This window comes from Aythya marila (assembly GCF_965140915.1).
Source record: "Aythya marila genome assembly, chromosome: 24".
In the NCBI taxonomy this organism is placed as follows: domain Eukaryota; kingdom Metazoa; phylum Chordata; class Aves; order Anseriformes; family Anatidae; genus Aythya; species Aythya marila.
This window is the reverse complement of record NC_139065.1, coordinates 2,390,463-2,413,324: the sequence shown is the minus strand read 5'-3', so window position 1 is coordinate 2,413,324 and position 22,862 is coordinate 2,390,463. Positions and strand designations below refer to the sequence as shown.

The following is a 22,862-nucleotide window of genomic DNA, read 5'->3' as shown; positions in this document are numbered from 1 at the left end:
GTTATTGGGTTTCAAGGGCTGGGCAGGGGCGTGAGACACTCCAATGGGAGGAGTTAAACTTTCTACTCTTTCCCTCTCTCTCTCTCTCTCTCTCTTAGAGCTGGCAGGAATTTCATTCAAAGGGAAGAAAGGGGAAAAAAAAAAAAAAAAAAAAAAGAAACCTCAACAAATAAAGACCTGTTCATAGCTCCGGGACCTGTGCTTGTTTTGTAACAATGTTTTTGTGAGATAGCAGGGCAGGGGAAGGCAAAGCTGGCTCTGGCAGGGCAGAGGAGCATAAAGAGGAGTACCCAACCAGCACTTCAAGGGCTCCAGACTTTGGGACGCTGAAATATAACCCCAGATAAAGGACTCTGTGTCTGCGCTGGCTGCTAAACCCAACTGCAACAGGAAAGTCAGGGCGCAGCTGGGAGAAGGGCGCTGGAGCTGCCAGGGAGCTGCTTGCTGGGAACTGCTGTCCCCAGGGCTGCGGGGCTGTCTGTCCGTCCATCCATCTGACCTCGCTCCCCTCTCACTGTCTCCATCCTTGGGCAGGGGCCGGGTGGGAGATGCGAGGGATGGAGCAGCAGTGTCAGGATGCTGAGCTCCACAGGGGCCTCCCCAGGGCGCTCTCCAGGTAAATGGGACATGGTGCTGGTGCTGACGGGCAGCTGGGTCCAACATCACCCAGATCCAGCTGGGGCATGAGCTGTATTAGTGGCAGCAACGTGTTCACCCCAAGAGCTCTTTCTAACCTTAGGTAAAGCGGTCAGGGGTGAAAACAGCAACAGTTTGTGGAGTGGGGGCTTGCAGCCAGGGTCCCAGGGTGTCCTGCAGCTCCCCACGGGGCCATGCGTGGTTTTCACAGCCCCGCTTCCTGCGAATGCACTTTTTATTCAGACAAAATGATTTTCTCAGGATAAATGAGGTGAGAGTTATATGGGGTCAGGTCTGCAAAATGGGAGACTTAAGAAGCTCCAGCCAGCCCAGGCCTGGGGGTCCGCTCCCTCCTGTGTGAGACTTGTGCCCAAAGTGGATATTTCTTCTGAAAAGGTCTGCTCCAAATCGAGCTCGGGGTTTGGGGCTGATGCACAGACCCTGGCTGAGGGCTCCCAGCCTGGGTGACGCAGGACCTGAAGCTATTTCATTTGTGAAATCCATTCAGATCCTGCAGTCTCCAGGCTGAAACCCTATCGCCGCTGAAGTCAGTGGAAACTTTGCCGCTGAGTGTGGAGGAGCGAGGATTTTCGTACAGGAGCAGGAACTGATTTAATTAGAATTAAGCCACTTCCATGGCAGGCAATTCTGGAGATGTCATTAATTAGACATCGGCGATGTATTTTGACAGCTCCAAATGTAAAACACTGCCAGCCGGATGGAGGGGTCCTGGTGGGTGGATGGGAAGCCCTAAGAGACAGGTTGCTCCCTGGGTCCGCTGACAAACCTTCCTCCAGCCCTGCTGCGGGGCTTTAGCATGGCCTGAAATGAACGGATTTGCTCTGACAGCAGCCAGGAATGTGGTGTAAATCTGGAGAAAGTGTCGGGCCTGTCACTCCGCTCCTGGCTGCATTTGCAGCTTTTATCTATGATTTCCCCGTCTCTCTTTCTGGGCAGCCAAAGCTCGCACTGCAAGCCCCTGATAATTTCTCGCTCAGTGAGTTCTCCTTGGGGATGCAGGACTCTGGCTGAGCTCACTATTAATAGAGCTCTTAAAAATCACATTAAAGAGATTCCTATTGAAAAGTGCCATTCTGCTGAAACAGAGCCATTTCCTCAGGAAGGCATTGACTGCAATGACATTTTTCACATTGTTTTTGGAGCAACACAGCCCGAATTTGGAGGGCTTTGCCCTGCATGTCACACTTTGCTCCAACTTTTCTGTTTGCTTTTTATTCCAGCTCAGCTGTGGTGCTTCATTTCCTTGTCTCATTTCCCTGAGAGCCGCTAATAGACATTAATATTTGAAGTGTTCATTTATTCCAGCGTGTCGCCTGGCTCCTGGCACAATGACGAGTCTGGACGTGGAGTTGTTTGGACCGGACAGCTTCCATGTTTCCATGGCAAAACTTGGAATTCCCAATGAGTCCCTCCGGGGTGGAAGTGTCACTTTTCAGCCAGTTCTCACTGAAAATGCAGTTTGCTGTGAGTAATGCGGGCTGTGCCGTGCCCTGGTTGAAGGCACCGGGAGCTCCAGACCCAGCTTCTCCCTGCTCTGTGAGCAGAGGTTTTCCTGCAAGGCTCACACGTGTTTGTGTGTTGTCCTCTAGTGGCAGCCTGCGGTTTGGGGAGCGGAGACGTGCTCAGGGCAGCACTACCTCCTCTCTGAGCTGCTTCTGAGCATCCCTTCGCCCAGCCCAGCTCCCCAAAACACTCGCTGCACCCCTGCTCACAGACTCCTGAGACTCCGGGACCAAACACCAGCATTTGTGGCCAAGCCTAACACAGAGGTGTGGTACCTCTGGGTGGCAGGTGACATCCTGGCTGGGATTTCTCCTGCTGCCTCTACCGTTCGTGGCTGACGAGTCTTCCTACAGCTTACTTAAGAGCAGGAAAAAAAAAAAAAGAAAGGAAAAATTTAGAGCATAGCCTCAGTGTGTAATGAGGTTCAGCCAGCGTGAGTTACTGCAAGCACAATTACTGCCTGTGCTTGGCAGGTCTGTGAGGGCCATGTTATTCACTCCTGCACCAAGATGAGGAGGTCTGGCTCTGGTCTAAGCCTTGGACCCGAGGGGAGCTGGGTGTCCGGGCAGCACTGCTGGCTGAATCCTCGCTGTGGACCACCAGACAAGCTCTGGGCTGTGCTCTGAGGCTGCCAAGGCTTGTTAGAGTTGTCGAAGTTTCCAGGCTAACGAAGTTCTTCCTCTGTTATTTTAGGGGGTTCGGGATTCACCCTAGCAGAATCCCAGTTTAGTTGTCGATCTCTGGGGAAAACCATCCCTGCTGCAGAGCACGAGGGTGCTGGCTGCTTTCCATTTCTGCTCGCCTGGCTGTGAGGGAGGGCAGCTGCTGATGGGAGAGGATGCTGGAGATCCTGGGAAGGGATGAGCTGCAGCCCTGGTGCTTGGTGATGCTGGTGTGGCTCAGGTGGAAAGGGAAAGAGCAGCGGGCATCCCCACGGCACGGGTAGATGGGGCAGCTACAACCTGAAGCCAGGTCCTTCATTTCATGGAGGTGCTCAGCTTGGGCTCCCTGGGGTGGGAGCTGTTGGTGTGCTGGGGGAAGATGCCACGGGACTCTCTGTGCCCTGAGGGGAGAGCAGGGGACAGGGGAGAGCCTAAGGCAGAGCAGCAGCACCAGTGAACAGAGAAATGGGACCAAGGAGCTGCAGGACCCCAGCTCCCATGGCTGCAGGTCCCCAGGAGATGCATGGGGCGGGTGGCCCTGCTCTCCTCTCTCGGTCCAGGGAGCAGGGAAGGGTCCCAAACAGCCCCAGCCCTGCTCATCTGCAGGGTCTCAGCCTCTGCACAGGGGCTGGTGGAGCAGGGTGGTGGCTGGATGCTGCCAGGCTGGGGCAGGCTCGGTACGAAGAACAACACGGCTCGGTCCAGAACGCGCTGGGCGGCCGGAGCTGGAGGCTTGTTTTGTTTTACTGTCTTGTTGTCTCTCTCTCCCCCTCTGGGTTTCGTGGCTCTGAGCTGCAGGGCTGGAAAATTATTCATCCAAACCGCAGCTCCCACGACACCCTCTGCAAGCATCTGTGGCTCCAGCCTCCGCTGCAGCAGTGGGTGGGAGGTCGTAAATTCGTCACCGCCACCGGGTCGGCCTCCTGCTGGACGGGACATGAGGCACGGGGCAGAGGGCTGTGCCACATTTGCAACCAGACCGAACCCATGGGGTGAAACGTGTGGGATGGTTCCCTGCAACCTGCCTGTCCCGTTGGTGATGAGGTCCCTTTGCAGCCCCGTGCGCTGGCTGCAGCCGTCTGCAGGTTCATTTTGGCTCAGTGCGAGCTCTGCGTCGTGCTAGCCAGATGTGAGGGCTGTGGGATCACTTGCTCCTGGATTTCTGGAAGCTCTGCAGGCAGCAGCCTCTCCCCCAACGTGGCTTTCACTCGCTTCTTTGCATCTTGGAGCCAGCACACCTGTAACAACGTGCAACAGGCCCCAGGGCGGTGCATCAGCCCTGCCTCGCCGTGTCCCCATGCCCTGGGTGCTGGGACTGCCACCTCTGTGCACAGGCACACAGGAGACCCACGAGCGTTCCCCAAGGGGCTGTAGGAAGGTCCTGGTGCCACAGCCCAGCTGGCAGGGCAGACGGATGGAGCTGTGCTGCACTGAGCCCCGCCGGGTGGGAGGTGGCGTGGGGCAGGTGCCAGCAGAGCTCACCCTGCCCTGCTCCTGAGAGTGGCACGGGGTGGCTGACCTGCAGGGATGTGTTGCTCCTCGCCGCAGAAAGCAAGTGCCCAAAGCAGGCCCTGGGAACGCAGCCCCAAAATGAGGCCTTTGGCCTCTCCGCTGCCACAAGCGGTACAGCCAGAGCCAGTCCCTCTCCACGGGGAATATGGCTTTGAGCAAAGCCCCGGGCAGAATGACTCTGCAAGCCGCAGGGTAGCTCTGATTGCAGAAAAATAGGAAAGGGAGGACGGGGAGCTCCTGCCCCTCCTTAACCTTGGAGGTGATGCAGAGCCAAGGGGCCACCAGCCTGGGGTGGGCACACGAGCTGCACACACTGGCTGCCAGGCTGTAGAGAGCTATGCCCCCAAGGGATCCTGCTTCTGTGCCCCTCACAAGGGTTTTTCTTATAACCTGTTCCATGTCAGTGGCTCCTGTACCAGATCTGCACTCTAACTTGGGTTTGGCCCCACTTTCCAGCTCAGGGGGCTCCACAGATGTTCTTGAGGTCTTCTGGACTGGCATTAGGTGTTTAACACACAATAAAGCACGCTGGGGCACACAAATGGGGATGCTCCTTGTCATTAAATGGAGCTTGCAGACTTCAAACAGTATAGCAGGCTAAAGCTCAAAGCTGCACACACCCTTGAGACTTAACCATCCTCAGCATCCGGAACTCCAAGGCCACACTGAGCCAAGGAGAACCACCGGTTGTGCCCAACATCACCAGCAGGGAAATGCTGGGGGTCGATCCAGGTTTGTTTCATCGCATCTTGTCATCAACCTACATGTAAGACTCGGCAGAAGCCAGGGACTTTACTCTCTGGACCAGACTGCAGCTTGTTTGCTTTATGTCAGGCCTCCAGCACACACTGGTGTTCTCCCAAAGAACACAGCAGGTGGCTGCTGCTATGAACTGTGCACACCCTCATGAATAGTAAATAGCGGGACATCACCAACCCTGCTGACAGGCTTGGGGATCAAACACCGTGGTGAGACGTGACTCCTGCAGTATGAGCAGGATATCTTGCCAAGATAACATCATAAATCGTCTTGTGCACATATGCATATCCTCAGAGCTTCGTGGTCCTTTTTTATGTTGACAGTGTTCACACATCCTCCTGGAGAGCTCTCGGTATGCTGTCACCCAGCCAGAAGCAGTGGTAAAGTGGTAAAACCTGCTCGGTACCAGGAGCAGATGAGAGCAAGCAGAAGCTGCTGTGGGCCATGGGCAGCAGTGCCTGGGCTGGCCAAGGGCACCTGGTCCATTGCCTGTGGCCCACTTGGCCAGGGACACTGGTTCCCTTTTGGGAATGGGTGCTGTGCTGCAGAAAGGGAAAGTCTGGGCCTCACCAGGACCCCAGGAAAGCAAACCCACCCTTACAAGCACTCTCCTTCCTAGGGCTGTTTATTGTTTGTACCTAATGCTGATCCGTCAGCCGCCACGAGCCTGTTCCCACCGCCCACAGCAGTGCTGGAGACCTCAGCACACCCCGTGCACACGGGCAGCCCCTCCTGTGCTGAGTGCAGTTGGGTTAACAAACCTTCCAGACACCAGGAATCCCAGCAAAGCGGCCAAACCAAGGAGCATCCCACCCAGCCTCTGGCTGTGTCTGCACCGAGGGGCTGCAGCAGGGCAGGACAACGCTGCCCCAGTCTGCTCAGGAGACCCCAAGTCTCTGCGGACACCATGCAGGACACGGTGGTGGTGGTGGTGGCACTGGGGTGGGTCCCCTCTCGCTGCAGGACCCCTGCTGGGCTCTCACCCCAGCTCCTGGCTCCGGCCAGGACCCTGCAGGGGTGGAGGGCAGGACGGTGCCGGGCTGTGCCAAGTGGTGTCACGGCTGCTTCTGAGCGATGATGTCCCGCATGCAGGTGTAGAGGAACATGTACTGGTCCTGAGAAAGAGAAAGGGGTTCTGGAATCAGGTCTCTGATGAGAATTAGCTCTGCAATTTGCCTCTAAAGCCCTACAATTACTTTGTGATGGAGTATTAGCCAGCACTGCCTGATGGCAGAGCAGGATTCCCTGTCCCAAGAGGTCCACGTTTGTCCTGTGTCACCAGATCTGCCCAGAAAGGAAGAATGAGGCCTGGAGCTGCACTTACACCATATTTGTTTCCTTCTGCTTCATCATCCCCACTCATAAAACCTGAAGGCAAATTGCACTGAGGTGTGAGAGGAATGACAGCACCTGACCTCCTCAATCTGCACAGCTGTGGCTTTTGGATGTGCCGCAGGGTTTGCACCCAAACCACGGCTGCAGAGCCACTCCGGCGCTGCTGCAGGGCAGCACTGGGGAGAGCTCCGTGGTGTGCACAAGGTCTGGCAGTCACCTGCGACCAGGAGGGAAGACCTATGGGCAGGAGTGTCCCTCGGTGGCTGTCCCAACAAAACTGACTAAAGGGCTGACCAGGGTAGATCTCTGCAAGCGCCCAGTCTGGGTCATTTTAGTCCAGTTGCATTATTGTTCTGTTTTTAAGATCAGCAAAATGATCTGTCAGCACCTAGCTGGTCCAGAGAGCTCTGTTCCTTTGCAGGTTTGGTAAATGCTCTGCACAAACACCAGACTGCTCCAACACAACGCCAGGCTCCAAAGCGCCCTGGGGCGAAGGTGCTGGGCATGCAGGGCTGGTTGGGGACCGACCCCTGGCAGGGCTCCGGGAAAGGTAAGTCAGGCTGTGCTCAGTGCTCACGCTGAAGGGCAGGGCTGGCCAGCAAATGTGGGCTGCAATCACATGGTAGCCAGAAAGGGGGATTAGGGACCTGACAGAGGGGCCCCTGAGCAGCTCGCTAATGCGCTGGCTGAGCTGCAAGTCACGAGGAGCCTCCCTCCCCGCCGGCGGTGGGTTTAGTCCCACTGCACGACCAGGAAAGCCACAGATCACACAATGGCTGCGATTCCAGGTCACCAGAGCATGTTTTCAATGAGCCTGGCCCAATTGTGAAATCCGGAGCGACAACTCTGTGCTGACTTCAGACCAGGCACACTCGCTGCCTGGCGAAAGGCAGGGGCACATCCCCAGGGACCCGCACCGCGCTGGGGCTGAGGGTGCTCCAACACCCATGGGGCAACCACTCAAAGGTTCATTTTCCCCCTTGTTTGGCTTCTAAACCAAACCACATCAGCCGATGCCCTGGCGTGACAGCGGCGTGCCCCCGCTGGAGAGAAAGGCAGCGTCCTGGCGGACCCCGTGGTGACGGAGGAGGCTGGCACGGGGCTGGAGGCCAGAACAGGGCGTGCTGGGATCGGAACAAACACTGCCCGCAGCAAGGTGGAGAGGCTGCTGCCTCTGCTGCCCCCGCACCGTGGGGCAGCGGCGTTTGACGGGCGCTTGCTGCGTGTTTATGGGCACATTGTGTCTCCGCGCGGCGAGAGCACAGCTGAAATACAAAGGAGCTCTGAGGCTGGGGCAGCGGAGGCCTTGCCCTCCTCCGGCTCCCACCAAGCGCATGGTTCACATTAATTAAGAATGTGATTAGCCGGTCACAGGCAGCTCTGCAGCTGGGAAGCCCTGGAGAGATCTGCCCCAGTTCTGCCGCCCCCCGTGGGGAGGGTTTCCAGGGATGCTGCAGCAGCGCACACAGCGGCTGCAGCAAAAGGAAAAGCTACCAGAGGGCACCTGTGCCAGCAGCACCCATCAGGAATGGCACACGTGGGGCTGGGAGACTGGGCTGGCATGGCACGGCACGGCTTGGCACGGCACGGCACAGCTGCAGCACCATCAGTGCCCCAGCCCTGTGGCTCGCATGGCTGCAGGGCAGCTGGAAACACAGCAGGGTGTCCCACCAACCTCCTCGGAGGTAACCCCGGCCCTGGTGACAGGCAGGAAAGTGGGAACGTGGCAGAAAAAAACAGATTGCAGGTGTCTGTGCTGACAGCTCTGTGCGGGGACTGAGGGTGTGGGACCCTGGGGACAGCTCGGCACTGATGTCCCATCCTGCCCAGCCCGCTGCCCTCCCTCCTTGCCACCTACCAGCGTGGGGGTCATGAGGCAGCAGCTTCTCGTCAGCTGGAGGGTCACCCCGTAGACATCCAGGACCCGCTCTGTTTTCAGCTGGTGCAAGAGGCAATCCAGGGAGATCAGCGTCCCCATTTGGCTCACGCCACCGCTGCAAGGGACAATGGGGGGTAACTGCAGGCACCAGGCCAAGAGGTGAGAGGCACCATGAGAAACACACAGCAGCTGGCTCTGGTGGGGCAGGGGGGGCTGTGAGCACTGATGAGGGTGGCAGGGAGCTCTGCACTGACCGGTGGTCCCAAAAGTGGCACCGAAGGAGCCTGGAGGCACAGCCCACCCTGCCCTGCCGAGCTGTGCATCCCTCATCTGGGTCAGCCCTGCTAACGTGTGGTCTACTGCTGTCTCTGGCCACAAGCAGAGGAGGTCAGGGCTGCTCCCAGGGTCCCAGCAGCCAGCCCAGGGGTGTCGTGGGCACCACAGCCCAGGAGTACCTGCTCCATCTGTGCTTGCCCCTGGCCCAGCCCTGTTTGCCTTCCTTATCCTGTGTGCCTGGCTTCGTGTGAGCTTCCCTGGCTCTTATGGACTCTCAAAATGCCCCAGAATGCTGAGGGTGTTGGTGGGGGGCACAGACTCACTGGTGGCTATGCCAAGGTGCTGTGGGTACCTGCTCCTAGGAGCTGCCAGGCCAGGCTGGATGGGGCTTGGAGGAGCCTGTGCTGGTGAGAGGGGTCCCTGCCCATGGCAGGGGATCGGACTGATCTGTAAGGTCCCTTCCAACCCGGTTCTACAATTCCATGTACCTGCAGTGCAGAAGGAGGGGAGCGGCTCTCTTGCGGCTGGGCGCGCACCGTCTGACTGCAGCGAGGAGCTCCGCCAGCCCCTGGGCATCCGGCTGCTTCGTGCTGCTCCACAGCGTGTACAGGAACTGCTGCACCTGCCTCTCCTTTCCTTTCTTCTCCTGGGGAGACACAAAGAGCTGACAGGGCTGTTGGGGAGGGATGGGTGAGTTTGGAGGCAGAGGAGCCCCAGATGTTGGGTCCTTAGGCTGTCAGATGCTTTCTTGGACTTCTGTAACTCTGTCCGAGGAGTCCCCTCTGGGGCACTGCTCATCGCCTGCACCGTGGGTACTGTGCCCAGGGGAATTGTTCCCCTTCCCCTGATCTTTTGGTAAGGGCTGGGGAAGCCTCCATGGCCTCTCCCATGCACCTCCCGGCAGAAGTCCTTCTGCAGGCTGCAATCGAGACTCCCTCTTGCATTCACAGGCTGCTGGCACTCCGCTCCAGAAGCTCAGCCAAGTCTCCGCAGACCTCTCAGCCCCTGCCCCTCCAGACCCGTTGGTTAGCAGTGGGGAAACCCCACAGAGGACACATACGTGTTTCACTTTGAGCTGGGTACACCTCCATCCCGAAACAGGCTTCTCGGTGCCGCACTGGATGGTCAGCATCTTTGTGCAGAGGGAGTCTCCTTCCAGGGGCCAGCACGCGTCAGCTGGGACCTGTGCACAAGAAGTTTGGCTTCATGTTGGTGGTGGCCGTGCTTCAGACCATTCACCATCTCAAGGGGCTGTGGTGGAGCTGGGCTGACCTCCCCAAATATCCCTCCATGCCAGTTCATCCCCCAGCTGAAACCCAGAGGAGTTTTTGGAAAAAACAGTGGACAGCAGCCAGGTTTCCTTTTAGCACAGAGGTGTTTGGCAGTGGGACTCTGCTCAGCAAATGCTCTCCAGCTCGGCTGGACAGAGGCAGGTGCTGCTGTCCGTGGGTGCCCTGGGGATGCATCTTTAAGAGACCAAGGATCTGATGGTGGGCAGCAAAGAGCCTCCCTCCTGTGACAGGCTGTGGGAGCATTTTGAAAGAGGAAAAGTTCAGCATCAGCCACGCTGGCTCTGCAGTAGGCTTTAGGATAAAAGAAACACCCCTTCAGAAAAGACAGCCCAAGTTTTGGAGCTCCTCTGGCTTCCAGCTCTGTTAAACAGATCCCTGTTCTGTCAAGGAGCAGGCGGGCACGGTGTCTTACCTCCCCCTTCTCCTGCCACGGCAGAAGCGTTAGGATGGTGTGAACGTCCTGCTCCCACACCAGGGTCCAGAAGTCCTCCATGGTCAGCTTGTCAGGCCCCTGCACAGCCAGGTAGTCTCTGCCGGAGCTGCAGCCCTGGGTGGGGAATGAGAACATCACTCTCCAGCTGGAGAAGGTGGCACAGGAACCTGGGCAGCCTGGGCAATTGAGGGAGAGGCCAGGAAAAGAAGGGAAGTTCAGCGCATCGGGGGAAAGGGGAGAGGAGGAAGCCCCAAGGGAGAGAAATGGGGACAGACCAAACTGGGCAGAGCCCCAGGAGGGAGGCAAGACTCATCCTCCATCCCCACAGACCCCTCTGGTCCACAAGAGCACCTCACTCAGGGTCACAACAGCGGTGGGGAGCAGGGGAGGGGAGCACCGCCTGCTGCAGGGGGAGAACAACTCACCGGGATGCGCCACGCCTGCAGGAGACCCGAGAAAGGGCCCTGGTCCAGCAGGGAGAACTTCACCCTGGAGCGATCATCTGCAAGAGATGTGGGTGATGGAGGGAGCCAGGGCAGCCTCACGCTCGCACAGCTCCTGCAAGCAGCCACACAGCTCCAGTCCCCCATTCGCCACCTCTCTGCCAAGATCCCCTCTCTGCCGTGCTCTTGTACAGCTAGCAGATGCTGGTCCTCAAAACACAGCCTCAGAGCTTCTCCTGGAACCTCTGATCCTTTTCTATCCCAATTCCCTTCTCCAGGCAGGTGCATGCAGTGCATGCAGCTTGCTCGGTGTCTTGTCCAGTGGAGATCTGCACATCTCTAAGGATGGAGATGCTGCAGACACTCTGGGCCCCTGCTCTGGGTTTTGGCCGTCTTCATGGGATTTTTTTCCCTTTTACTGAGCTGGAATACCCCGTGTCTTCCAAATTATCCCTGTTGCCTCTTGTCCTTCCATGGAGCACCTGGAGGGACTGCATCTTCTCTGTGCCCTCCCAGCAGGCAAGTGAAGGCAGCAATGTGATCTCCCTTTTGCTTTCTCTCCTCGAGGCTGAACAACCTCCTCCCCAACCTCAGTCCCATACAACACATCCTCCAGCCCCCAGCCACCTCGGTACCCTTCTGGTGGACCCACTCCAGAGTGTCAGAAAGCTTTTTTGCACTGTGAGGCATGGCGAGAGGGTGCAAGGAGTCACAGCACTTACATGGCAGGATGCTGGCTGAGGGCCGTGTCTGCTGGTTGCCTGAAGATGGTGTTGCAGAGCTGGCTTCCTCCTTGACAACCTCGAGGAGGGTCTGAGTGAAAGAGAGAGGTGGAAGCGGTGAGCAGAGGAGGTTCAGGAAGACCTGGGGACTCCTGAGGGTGCCCAGCCTCAGCAGCAGGGTGCTTACAGCTGCCCATGCAGAGGCAGGTAAGCCAAGGTTCAGTGGGGTGGGCTGCCAGGTCTGCTCCACACTGTCTGCATCTCTCTGTAGGTCCCTACCGTGTGTAGGGTCTGGGAAGGAGGGGTCATGGACGGATCCTGCTCGGTGCAGGACATGTGAGGGAGCTGGGGACGCAGTGCCATGGAGAGGGGAATGCTGCCAGGAGAGCCGGGCACAGGGAAACTGGGGTACGGGACCCACTGAGGAGGGACTTTTAGGGTGTCCCCCAGTCTGAGCAGCTGTTAATGCTCCCCAGGCCCCCACGGTGTGTGTGGCCGTGGCAGGGCTCCCCGCACCTTGCCCAGGACAGTGCTCACCTCGTACTCCCTCAGGAAGCCCGTGTTGGATTTGGCTGCATTCTGGGCATAGTGCTGTGCAAAGCTTTTCAGTGGGATGGGGCAGGACCTGGGGAGAGAAACTGGTGGTAAGGGGGAGGCTGAACAAGTGCAGAATTAGCCAGGCTGTGTCCAAAGGAGCTGGGCAGGGCTGTGGGCAGACCTCCACCCCTCTTGTGGCTCTCCAGCCCCTTTCTGATGGGTCTCAGCTGTAACACAGCCCAGAGCCCATTGCCAAGGCACAGCATAGGCAAGGGCATCCTCTTTTGAATGAGGTAGGAGAGAATTTGGCCATACAGATAAAGAGGTCACCTCCAGAAATAGGCTCAGAAACAGGGTAGGGGGGCAAAGCCCTGATCTACTCCCACCCCAGGGAGCTCTGCAGCATTTTGGCACAGCCCCTGAGACTGACATTGGGGGGAAGGAGGATGTGGTCCCCCAAGCCCTCGCAGTGTGCCCTGTGCCCCACACTGCTCTAGACTGGGCTCCCTGTGCTGCAAGGAGCAACCAGCCCCAGGCTGACCCACCTCAAAATGCTGGGTGGGATGGCTGGTGGGGCCTCCCTGCCCTTCTGTCCTGGGATCAAGGCCCAGACTGAGCTCAGGTCCCAGCGTGCTGCCTGGAGGGGCTGTGGGTTAGGGGTTTGGGGGGGGAAGGGGCAGGTGAAATGCAGCAGGCCCTTACGTCTCTGTCCCTGATAAACCCAGGAGTGGTTCCTCCAAGATCTTGTCCAGGATACAGCTGTGCAGGAAAATATACTGGGACTGGAAGACAAAGGCAGAGAACAATGTAGAGCAATCCTGCACTGTGCAGACAACATTAAAGGGGGTATGGTACCCAGTAGGCAGGGTATGTCCCACTGCTGCTGTGGGTCTGGCAAGCCAAGAAGCTGCTGGAGATCCCCACAGAAGGGCAATTTCCACTCCAGCTGAGCTGGCCCTGGGAGATATCACTGCTTTGAGCAGCACCACGACACAGCCACAGGCTGGGGACCAGTTGGGGTGCTGGGACCAGTCCACCAGCACATCTGTCTGCCAGCCCTGATGGCTTTTATGCCACAAAGCAGTGGGCCTGGGGGAAGAGAGAGCAGAGCTCTTACCAGCGTCTGAATCATCTGGTAGCGGTTCATCCGCAAGGTGTAAACCACGCCGAAGGTGTCCACCACCTTCTCCTGCTTCATCTGCTGCAGCAGCCGGTCCAAGGCGATGAAGGTACCGCTGCGGCCCACCCCAGCACTGGGAGCACAGACAGCAAGGTTTAAGCATTGCCTGACCCTGCAGCTGATGAGCTCCCCCCCAACACTAGGCATGTCTCGCCCTGGGGGCACCAGCAATGACTGAGGGGCTGTGGGGCCATTGAGACTGCCCTGGGAGTGCTGAGCATCCCCTGGGAATCACAGAATCGTGGAATGGTTGGGTTGGAAGGGACCTTAAAGCTCATCTAATTACACCTGCCGACAGCCCAGGCTGCCCAAATCCCATCCAGCCCGGCCTTGGGCACTGCCATGGGGTTGGGACACCCACAGCTCCTCTGGGCAGCCAGCGCCAGGGCCTCACCACCCTCATAGTAAAGAATTCCTTTCTAACATCTAATCTAAATCCACCTAAATCTTTTAATTTAAAACCTTTGTCCTACTGCTACACTCCCTGATAAAGAGTCCCTCTCCAAACCAGACTGGATGACAGGCTGCCCGCAGCCCTGCCATCCCCAGTGCCCAAGCAAAGAGACTTTCTGCAGCCCATGCATGCCCTGGATGCTGCCTTCCCTCCCACCTCATGCACCAGGATGTCCCTGGTCCCCCCCTGCTGTCCCCGCAGTGCTGCGCCTTGCCTGCAGTGCACGAGGGTCGGCCCCGCGTCCTTGGCGCTCTGGATGCGCTCCCGGACCAGCTCCCTGAAGGCCATAATGGACGTCGTGGACTCTGGGATGCCATGGTCGGGCCAGGCTGTGTAGTGCAGGTGGGACACGTGCCGCTCTGCCCGGAGGCCCTCCTGAAAAAGGGTCGATGACATGGATCATCAGCATGCACCCCGCAGCCCCAGGAGCACCCACGGACCCCAGCTCATGTATGGGGACAGCCCACATCACATCCACCCCACTATCTGGTGGCTTCTGCTGCCCTGTCCTGTCCCCACAGCTCCCTGACATGGCAAGGTGGAAGTTGCAGGGAGCACAGCTGCCTTCCCCTGCCCTGAAACGCGTCCTTGAAGCTGCAGGCCAAGTCCCATAGCAGGGATATGAGTGCAGTGGGAAGGAAGGAGCAAGGGCGGGCAGGAGGCACGATGCGCATTGGATATGTCCGTGTCACCGAGCCTGAGGTGGCACATTGCTCCCCAGAGGGGCTTGGTCTTCTTTGAACCCCGTTACTGGCATAGAAAGGAGATTCTGCCACCACCACTGAGGCGAAACCCCGCTGTATCCCGTGCAGACCCACAGCCCTCGATGGGGCCCCGGGTCCTTACTCACGTGCCACAGCTTGAACTCACGCATGGTCCACTCGTCCGAGCTGCTCTGCGCCAGCAGGTGGACCCGCACCTGCCCGTAGGAGACTGGGGCGGATTCGGATGGCCAGTAATGATCACAGAGGACCTAGGGCACAGGTAGGACAGGGTCACAGGGAGGCCTAGCCTGCCCGCCGGGGTGACATCGCATCTCCCTGGGAGCACCTGGAGGTGTGTGGGGAGCTGGGGCAGATCTGTTGGAGACAACAGGGGGTTGCTCCTCACACCAGGAGCTTTGCACAGCTCTCCTCCACCTCCCCTTGGCTCCTACTGAGGAAAGGACCTGTGCAGGTCTCATCACCCATGGGGAATGGAGCAGGTCTAAATGAGGCACCTCATCCTGAAGCAATAACTTCAGATGCTGCCGAACTACCTGGGTGAGGGGAGCTGGGGTCCTGCTAAGCTCTACTTCTGCCCCTCCGTGCGCCGAGCTAACGCAGAGCTGCACACGTCCTCCTCTTCCACCCAAGCTGTTTTTTGGGGAAGCTGCATGTGCACAGGGACCAGCAGAGCGCCCAAACCCAGCCCCAGGCTCAGCTCCCACAGACAGGTGCCGGCTCGGCTGAGTGTGGCGGTGCACACCTACCCGCCCGTTCTCCATGCACACTGTCAGCATGATGATGTTGCAGACGTTCTGCTCCCACACCAGCCTCCAGAAGTCCTCTATTGTTTTTTTCAGGGGCCCCTGGGTGGCAATGAACTCCTGCTGGGATGTGTAGCCCTGAACAAGAGCCAGAGAGGAGGAGGAGTTGGCAAGTTCCCTAGGGCGGCGGATGCAGCCCTGGGACCGAGTCAGTCCTTAATCTGCTTTTCTTGTAGATGGAGAGATGCCCTCAGCTCGTGTGAGCACAGCTTCCTGGGCAGCTGACTTCAGCAGAAGCTTCAGAAGAAGCTGACTGCACAGGAAATGTGCTGCCCAGCACGTGCTCTACTTCTTTGGAACAGGGACGTGACCCTCCACTTCCCTCCAAGCAGTTCCTCGTTCAGCCTAACCAGGGAAAGACAAATCTGGGTCTTCCTTGAGCTCTTCAGCCAGTGCTGGAGGTAGGGTGAGCATGCGAGGTCCCAAGCTTCTCTGCCTTTGTCCCGTTGGCACACGCATGCCCCGCGGATTCCCACAGCATGCTGCGTGCCCTGCCTGTTACCTGGGGAAAGCTCCCGGGTGGGGGGTGCTGGCACAGCTCCGGGGTTGTTCAAATGCAGCTGCACAGACCAGAAGGAGAAAGAGCAGACAGACAGACGGGGCAGTAAGCTGGGAGGGGATGGAAAGAGGACAGTGCTCGAGAAGAAGGAAGAAAGCCTTGCCAGCCTCCCCACACTCGCTCACTCTGCGTTCACAGCACTTTGCCATCAAATGTTCGCCATCAACCTCTGCTAGAGAGCAACCATGAATCTCTGCCCGACCCCAACACCTCACCAGTCTGCCAGCTGTGGTTCCAGTGGCTCTTGTCCACCGGCCCTCACAGCCTCAGTCCGGGCTGGGTTCTCTGATGGTGTCCTGAGACCGTGCCTCTACGTGGGGAAGGCAAGCGGGCACTCACAGGCACAAAGTTGGCATTGATGTAGTCCGTGTGCGGATCCTCCCCCAGCTGGCTCAACTTGACCCGAGAGTGATCATCTGAAAGAGACCACATACATGTGGGACCCCCGGCAGCCCTTCACTGAGACACAGCTGCAATTTCATCTGGTTTACACCCCATGAGAAGCCCCAGCAGCTCCTCCAGCCCCATGTATGCAGCCAAAAGCAAGGCTCTGTGCTCTGCTGGTTGCTCTCCTCCCCAAGGAGCAGCTATTGCTGCACTCCCCAAAGCTCTGGGACATGCATGGTCTCCCCGTGGTGCCCAACTGGGTCCCGTCCCTGAGCAGGGCTCACCCCTGGGAGCAGGAGGCAGCACTTACAGGGCAGCACGTGCGGGTATCTGTTCTTGGAGACGTTGGCTGGCAGCTCTGCCTCCACCTTGGGCTGCTCCTTCCCAACTTCCTTCAGCTCCTGTGGCATGGAGTTAGTCAGGCAGAGCAAGTCAGAGCTCACAGACATTGGCGTTAGAGAAGGTAGCCTGAGATGAATTTCACAACCTGATCCTGTGGCTCTGACAGTGCCCCTCAGAATCCTTTTGGCTGCAGGCTCTTTTCCCAAACCCTCCAGGCGGATCTCATTGCAATACTGCTCCACTGCCTTGCCTCCAGCCCAGGTCTGGGGCCCTGAGCTTTGCACACCAGCAGCTATGGGCCGTGCTCGTTCACCTCATGTCACAGACAACACGTATTTCTACCAAAACTTGAACAAACCATATTTTGAGGAAGGGAATTGCCTGATCGCTTGGTCCATCCAGCCTTTGGCTTCCAGGACTGCCCAGCGGAGTGGCCACGGAGGTGGCTTACTGTTCCTGCACCCAACGGCCGGGACACAACATCTGACTTTCAGCCAGGCTGGATTTGAAAGAGCTGTCTAAGGGGGAAATTAAGTCCCATCTCTAGCAGGAGTCTCAGCTCACCTCAAACTCCTGGAAAAAAGCGTGGTTACCACTTGCTGTCTTCATCTCATAGTACTGCTTGAAGTTCTGTATGGGAATTGGCCGGTGGACATTTCTGCATGAAATGAAGTCCAGAGGAAAACTTGCCTTAGCTTTTGGGAGGTCTGGCAGGCCAGCCACGCAGCCAGAGAGACAGCCCAGCCTCGAGACCTGCGGTACCTGGATGCACACACAGGGGGTGGTTTATAGCCCACAGCACTGCCCAGGGAAACGAGTCCAACAGAGCAGTGCTCAGACACTGGGAGGGATTTCGGGTTGGTGAGGATATTCTCCTACTGCAGAAGCCTTGCAGAGGAGGTGACAATACATTTCCCACTTGCATTGGCTTGGAATGGAGATGGGCAATAAATGATGGATGTGGGAAAGCCTAGGCTTTAAAAAGTAATGGGAAGGAGAGGACACATAGCTTTTCCTGAGTCAAAGCATGAGAAAGGAAGTAGGTGAAGGGCTCTGGCACCTGCCTTGCAAGTAGAGAGGGAAGAGTCCAGCCAGTAGCACTCACCTCAAGCTGTAGGTCACCATTTCCTGGGGCAGGCTGTTCTTCTGTGATCTGGAAGCAAAACATGGGAGTTGTTACTCTTCCCTGCAGCGCAGGGGCTGATTCTGCAAGCGTACTGTGTGCTGCTGGCTCTTGGAGCACCTGTGAGCAGGAGGCTCACATCAGCTCCCCTCTGCCTACTGCTTTTGCTTTCTGTCTCTCAGGCACAGCTCCAGCTGGTGGGTGCCCTGGTTTCCCCAAAGCTCCTTTTACACCCTCTCACTGCTCTTCCTCCTGGCCTGGCATTTAAGGCTGGGTTTTGCTGAGATTCCCAGCCTGCACCCGCTGGGTAAGAGATGGCTCATCCTCACCTCCTCGCCCTGAGCTGCTTCCAGTAGACCAGAGCGAAAATGGCAGTGAGTGTCAAGAGAAATCCCACGACGATTCCAGCTATTACTGGCATTGGGAGCGGAGTTGCATCTACACCTTGAGCAGCTGGAATCAAAAAGAGGAAAGATGGACAGAAATATGAGCCAGTGAATGACTACATTTACATTGTTTATTATATTTACTACAGCCCAAGAGCTCCCTCTGGCTTGCCATTAGCTGGTTGTTAATTCTCTCCAACCTGCACAGCCAGGTAGGGAAGAGGACAGAGCAGCGGTGAGATAACGTACCCATCTTACCTGAAAAGGTGGTGAACGACACTGCAGGGGCCACTGGGTCGTACTTGGTGAAGGCAGCGATGCTGAACCTAGGGCAAAGCAGAGTTGTGCATCAGGGGCAGCCAGCAGCAGGCAGAGCCAGGGGTAAGGGCCAGCTGCCTCTGTGTTGGACGAAGCTGGTTTTCTGGAATGGGATTTAGGGGATGTATTGAAATGGTCTTTCCTCCCTTTTCTGCCTCGTGGACAAGTCTGTTACACTTGGGAGAATGTCAGAAAATGTCAGAAAATGCAAACGGGGAACAGCTCTCCACCGAGGTGCTACCTGCAGGCAGGCAGAGAGCTGTGCTCGCTTAGCAGGCAGAAAGGGAAAGTCAGCAGCAGGTGGGGAGGGTGGAGGCGGGCTGAGTCGCTGTCTCAGCTCATGCCAACCCATTAATTCCTGGAGAGATGAGCCCAGTGACTTTGAAACAGGGGCACCTCAGCTGGTGGGGCTGAGCCCCGACCCAGACCACACAGAGCACAGAGCTGGCTGGGGCCTCCTGCTCCCAGTGGAGATCTGCCCTACATCCTCCTCCTCCGAGCAGTGCACACACCAAGCCTCACAGTGCCCTGCAGAGCTGAATTTCTTCTCCTCCCAGTGTATAACCTGGAAGGGCAGGTCCTCTGGTGCCCTAAATGCAAGGCAGGGCTTCCAAACGTAGCTTTGGATTTTAGCAGCCTAGAGTTTGCAGAGTCCAGGGTAAGCTCCCTCTGGCAGCATCCCAGACCTGGCTTCTGGGAGCGAAGATCTCTTTGGAAACTGGGCCTGCAGATGTCGTGCTATGAGATAAGGGTTTGTGGATAAATAACTCACTGAAAGATAGGAAAGAAGGGTTGGCTTTCAGAGCAGAAACGGGCAGCCACTGGTATCTGCTTTTCACCACACTGATGATGATTAACTGGTAAAACAATAGGGAGGATAGATGTTATTTAGGGAAGCCAAAATGAAAGTGATGGTTAGTACATGTCATTCAATGACAGTAGGTGGTGTAATGACACCGTGACAGAGCTGCTCCCTTCCCGAAAGTGGATGTTGGAGGGAAAATGGCAACTGGGCAGCACGAAGGTGGATATACACACAGGCTGGGACAGTATTTGGGGGCAGAGGGGTCTCCTGCCGTGTTTGTGCTGCTGTTAAACTACCCTCGAGGCTGCTGGCAGCTATCAGATGGGGTCTGGCAGATCTTGGTCTGATCTCAGCAGTGCTGGCTGGAGCAGAAAGCCAGATCTGAGGCTGCAGGGGTTAAGCAGCAAGGTTTGCTGAGCCATGCCTGAGGGTGAGTGGGCAGGAACAATAGCAAGAAGGAAGAATAGATGGGCAATCAATCTCAAACCTTCTCAATCAATTGGACGCTCTCCCATGCCTTCTCTGGGGTGCAATACCTCAACACCTGCATGGGCATGGGATGGGAATGCAGGATCATTCCAGTTATCCTGCCAGGCATGATAATGTGTTGCCTCAAGAGAGCTGAGAACAGCTGTTAGCTCTTGACATCCTGCTGTGGGTGGGATTTCCAAGGGAATGGCTGTCTTGAAAATCCCTTTTGTTCTCTGCCACCCACCTGACTCAGGCCTGTGCTGACATCGACCTTTATTCTTTGCCAGTGCTGGCCCAAACAGGGCGCTTGAGTCCCTATTTGGTAACACGTGTACATCTCAAATGGCTCCAATTTACTTTTTTTTTTTTTTTTTTTTTTTTCCATGTAAGCATGAAGTCTGCACATAGCAGAAGTAGAAAGAGAAGCAGAAGAAAATAAGAAAGGCAGGAGAGCCAGCAGGTCCAAACCTGGCACCAGGCACCTGGACTCCACTCCCCCCAAACTTAAGGGCAGATCTAAGCCTCCAATATTTTACTCATATGAGAAAGCGAGGCTCTCTTGTCATGCACACACTCTCTCAAGTTATTCCTCTCTTTTCCCAAAGCTCTGAGACTTCTATCATTATTCAGCCATCCTTGCTATATGCTCCTTTAAATTGGAGAGGGACAATCTTCTAGATTTCTGGAGGACCCTTTGTCAGGAGTGCCTGGAGATATGGCCCCTATTAACAACGGACTGCCTAAAGAAATGATTCTTTGTTTGCAGAAGAAATCTTGTTTTACCAGCAAATATTTTAAAGGAGCCCTACAATAAAATATGTATGCTTGTGCATTCATGCTGCTGTATTTTATTTACTGTCGAATAAGACTGTGAATTTATGGACCTTGTGATCTGTGTGTGTGCATGCCTCATGAGGAATTTGAACCTTAGGCTGTGCACTTTGCAACCCTCAACCTCTGGGACCCCAGCTGTGTAGGCACCATTTGAACTAACGTCCCCACTCCCTGTGTGTGTGTGGGCTCTGGGTCACATCCAAGTACCAGCACCCATTTCCAGTCTTAACCTCGAGGTGGACAACCATCCAGCTCCCAAGACAACCTACACAGCCCTTGTCAGCCTCGACTTTTGTTTCTGCTCTCCCTCTCCTTGCCCACTTCCACCAACATCCTCCGATGTGACAGCCCTTGCATCCCTCAAATGCTGCTTGGCCGAGCAAACCCCGGGCTCTGCCCCTGGGGGTTTGCAGAGTACGAGGGTGAGGTGAGAGCGAGGGCGCTGCTGGCACCTTGCAGGGGTCTTGTGGGGTCCCTTCTGTCCTGCAGCCCCTCAGGAGGGAGGCTGGCATCTCTCACCTGTACTGCTCATTGGCTTTCAGCTTCCCGTTGCACGTTGCCCTGGACTGGCCACAATCTTCTGTTCCCACCGGCACTCTCCAGATTTCAGGAGATCTCCTGGGGCTCGGGTGGAAGGGATTGGGGATTAGCACAGCCAGGTAGGAGTCCTCCGTCCCGTAGTAGTGGTCATACCAGGTGCTGGACATGGTTTCCTGGGTGGGCCTCAGCACTGAAGGGGAACATACAAGAGGACAGAGGTAACATGGACGTGGTGTGCAGAGGACTTGCTGCCCTCTTGCTGGGGAACCACTGCAGCTCCGAATGCACAGGGACACTTACGTGAATCATTAGTGGTAGCGACAACACCATAGTACTCGATTTGGCCATTCTCCTCGCTGAACAGGTCGGATGAAATGATGACTGTGGAGCTGGCCTCGACCTGGAAGACGTCTGCTCGTAGGGGTGGTGGCAGGGCTGGAAGAGGAACCAGAAAGCACAGCCTGTTAGTGTGCCCTGCTCCCACAGACCGATTGCTCACCATGTGGCAGCTCCCGGCATCACCACCCAGCGCCCTGGCCCTCAGCAGTGCAAGGCACGCAGGGCTCAGAGATGTCTGAAGAAGTCCCCAGGTCTAATTATCAACACCCACCGTCCTCTCCTGGGGTCTGTGGCAAGGCTGTGGAAAAGAAGGGCACTCACCCTCCACTGTTGTGTTGCAGAGCAAAGGCACAGCCTGGCTCCTCATGGCATTCATGCCCACTGTGCTGATGGTGATTCGGTACGAGGAGTCTGGGCCCAGCCCCTCCAGCCTGGCTGTGCTCGTAGGAACGCTCACGATGTACTTGGAGGCAGGGGGTCTGTCGGAGAGTCTCTCTGTCACCACCTCATAAGCCTCCACGTCTCCCAGAGTGCTGGTCCAGTTCAAAAAAAGGCTCCTGGACTCCGGTAGGCATTGCACATCCTCCACTGGGTTTGGCTCTGCGAAGGAGACAGCCCTGGATATGGCAGGCCCTGAACGTACTGGGACAGAGAAAACCCAGCCCCAGGGCAGGTGTCACCATCACAGTCCTGTGCTGCCAGTCCCTGGGTCAGTGGGAGAGCTCAAAGTGTTTGGATAACGCTCTCAGACATGGTCTGATTTTTTGGGTGGTCCTTTGGGGACCCAGGAGTTGGACTGGATGATCCTTGTGGGTCCAACTCTGGATATGATCCGATGACATCTGTGGCTCGGGAAACTTCTGCGCCAAGGGCCACAGGACAAGGTGAGTGGGTCAGGGCCTGAGCAGGAGATGGCTTTTAAGAGAAGCAGTTCAATGGACCTCTCTGCAGAGTCTGCTTTGCTTTACCAGTAGCCAGGCTAACAGATTATGGGAAGTAGTGGGGTTTAGGGAGCTGATGGCTTCTGGAGGGGTCACCTTGCTGCTCTCCTGTACCTCCCACCAGGAAAACTTGCACCCTGCTGCTGAACCCCAAGGGTTGATTCAGCCTCAAGCCCTCCCCAGGCATTTCTCAGCCCTCCCAGCCCCAAAGCAGTGCATACGAACCCAGTGGCACCGCCAAGGGCTTGGTGCTGCTCCAGTAGGGCCCGGCCACGCAGCTCAAGGAGACGGAGTAGTTCCTCCCTGGCACCAGCCCCTGCAGGAGGTGCTGGACTTGTCCTTTGGTGAGAGCATGCCGTGAGGGCAGCGAGCCATTCCTGGGGTCTCGCAGCCACAGCTGGCAGTCGTCCTGCTGGCCAGGGACACTGTCCCAGGAGATGAGCATCGTGTTGTTCCCTTCCGCCACCACAGAGAGGTTTTTGGGAACCGAGGGGACTGCAAGGAAAACCACAGCAGGGTAGAGTTACTGGGATGCCAGGCCCTCTCTTCCATGTGCAGAAGTACAAGCAGATGGGAAATATGCAGGGAAGCTTTGTGTGCTCAGTGATAACACTCCTGCAGCTGCTGGCTGCCACTACCAGAAAC

At 56.8% G+C, this 22,862-nt stretch overlaps 1 protein-coding gene across 1 annotated transcript in view; it reads right to left on the bottom strand.

The window, feature by feature from the left end:
• Window positions 1-5,749: 5,749 nt before the first annotated feature.
• Window positions 5,750-22,862, bottom strand: part of LOC309887169 (receptor-type tyrosine-protein phosphatase V-like) — a 31,913-nt gene continuing 14,800 nt past the window's right edge. The window contains exons 17-39 of the mRNA XM_082778680.1: window positions 22,443-22,712; window positions 21,598-21,876; window positions 21,238-21,372; window positions 20,917-21,127; window positions 18,228-18,295; window positions 17,913-18,036; window positions 17,566-17,613; window positions 17,025-17,118; window positions 16,429-16,519; window positions 16,071-16,147; window positions 15,116-15,250; window positions 14,495-14,617; window positions 13,859-14,019; window positions 13,128-13,263; window positions 12,713-12,792; window positions 12,011-12,098; window positions 11,474-11,564; window positions 10,734-10,810; window positions 10,288-10,422; window positions 9,644-9,766; window positions 9,072-9,229; window positions 8,287-8,422; window positions 5,750-6,208 (exon numbers count right to left, since the gene is read on the bottom strand). Of these exons, the coding sequence (XP_082634806.1) occupies window positions 6,149-6,208; window positions 8,287-8,422; window positions 9,072-9,229; window positions 9,644-9,766; window positions 10,288-10,422; window positions 10,734-10,810; window positions 11,474-11,564; window positions 12,011-12,098; window positions 12,713-12,792; window positions 13,128-13,263; window positions 13,859-14,019; window positions 14,495-14,617; window positions 15,116-15,250; window positions 16,071-16,147; window positions 16,429-16,519; window positions 17,025-17,118; window positions 17,566-17,613; window positions 17,913-18,036; window positions 18,228-18,295; window positions 20,917-21,127; window positions 21,238-21,372; window positions 21,598-21,876; window positions 22,443-22,712 (2,900 nt within the window). The 3' untranslated portion in view covers window positions 5,750-6,148. The remainder of the gene's footprint in view (window positions 6,209-8,286; window positions 8,423-9,071; window positions 9,230-9,643; window positions 9,767-10,287; window positions 10,423-10,733; window positions 10,811-11,473; window positions 11,565-12,010; window positions 12,099-12,712; window positions 12,793-13,127; window positions 13,264-13,858; window positions 14,020-14,494; window positions 14,618-15,115; window positions 15,251-16,070; window positions 16,148-16,428; window positions 16,520-17,024; window positions 17,119-17,565; window positions 17,614-17,912; window positions 18,037-18,227; window positions 18,296-20,916; window positions 21,128-21,237; window positions 21,373-21,597; window positions 21,877-22,442; window positions 22,713-22,862) is intronic.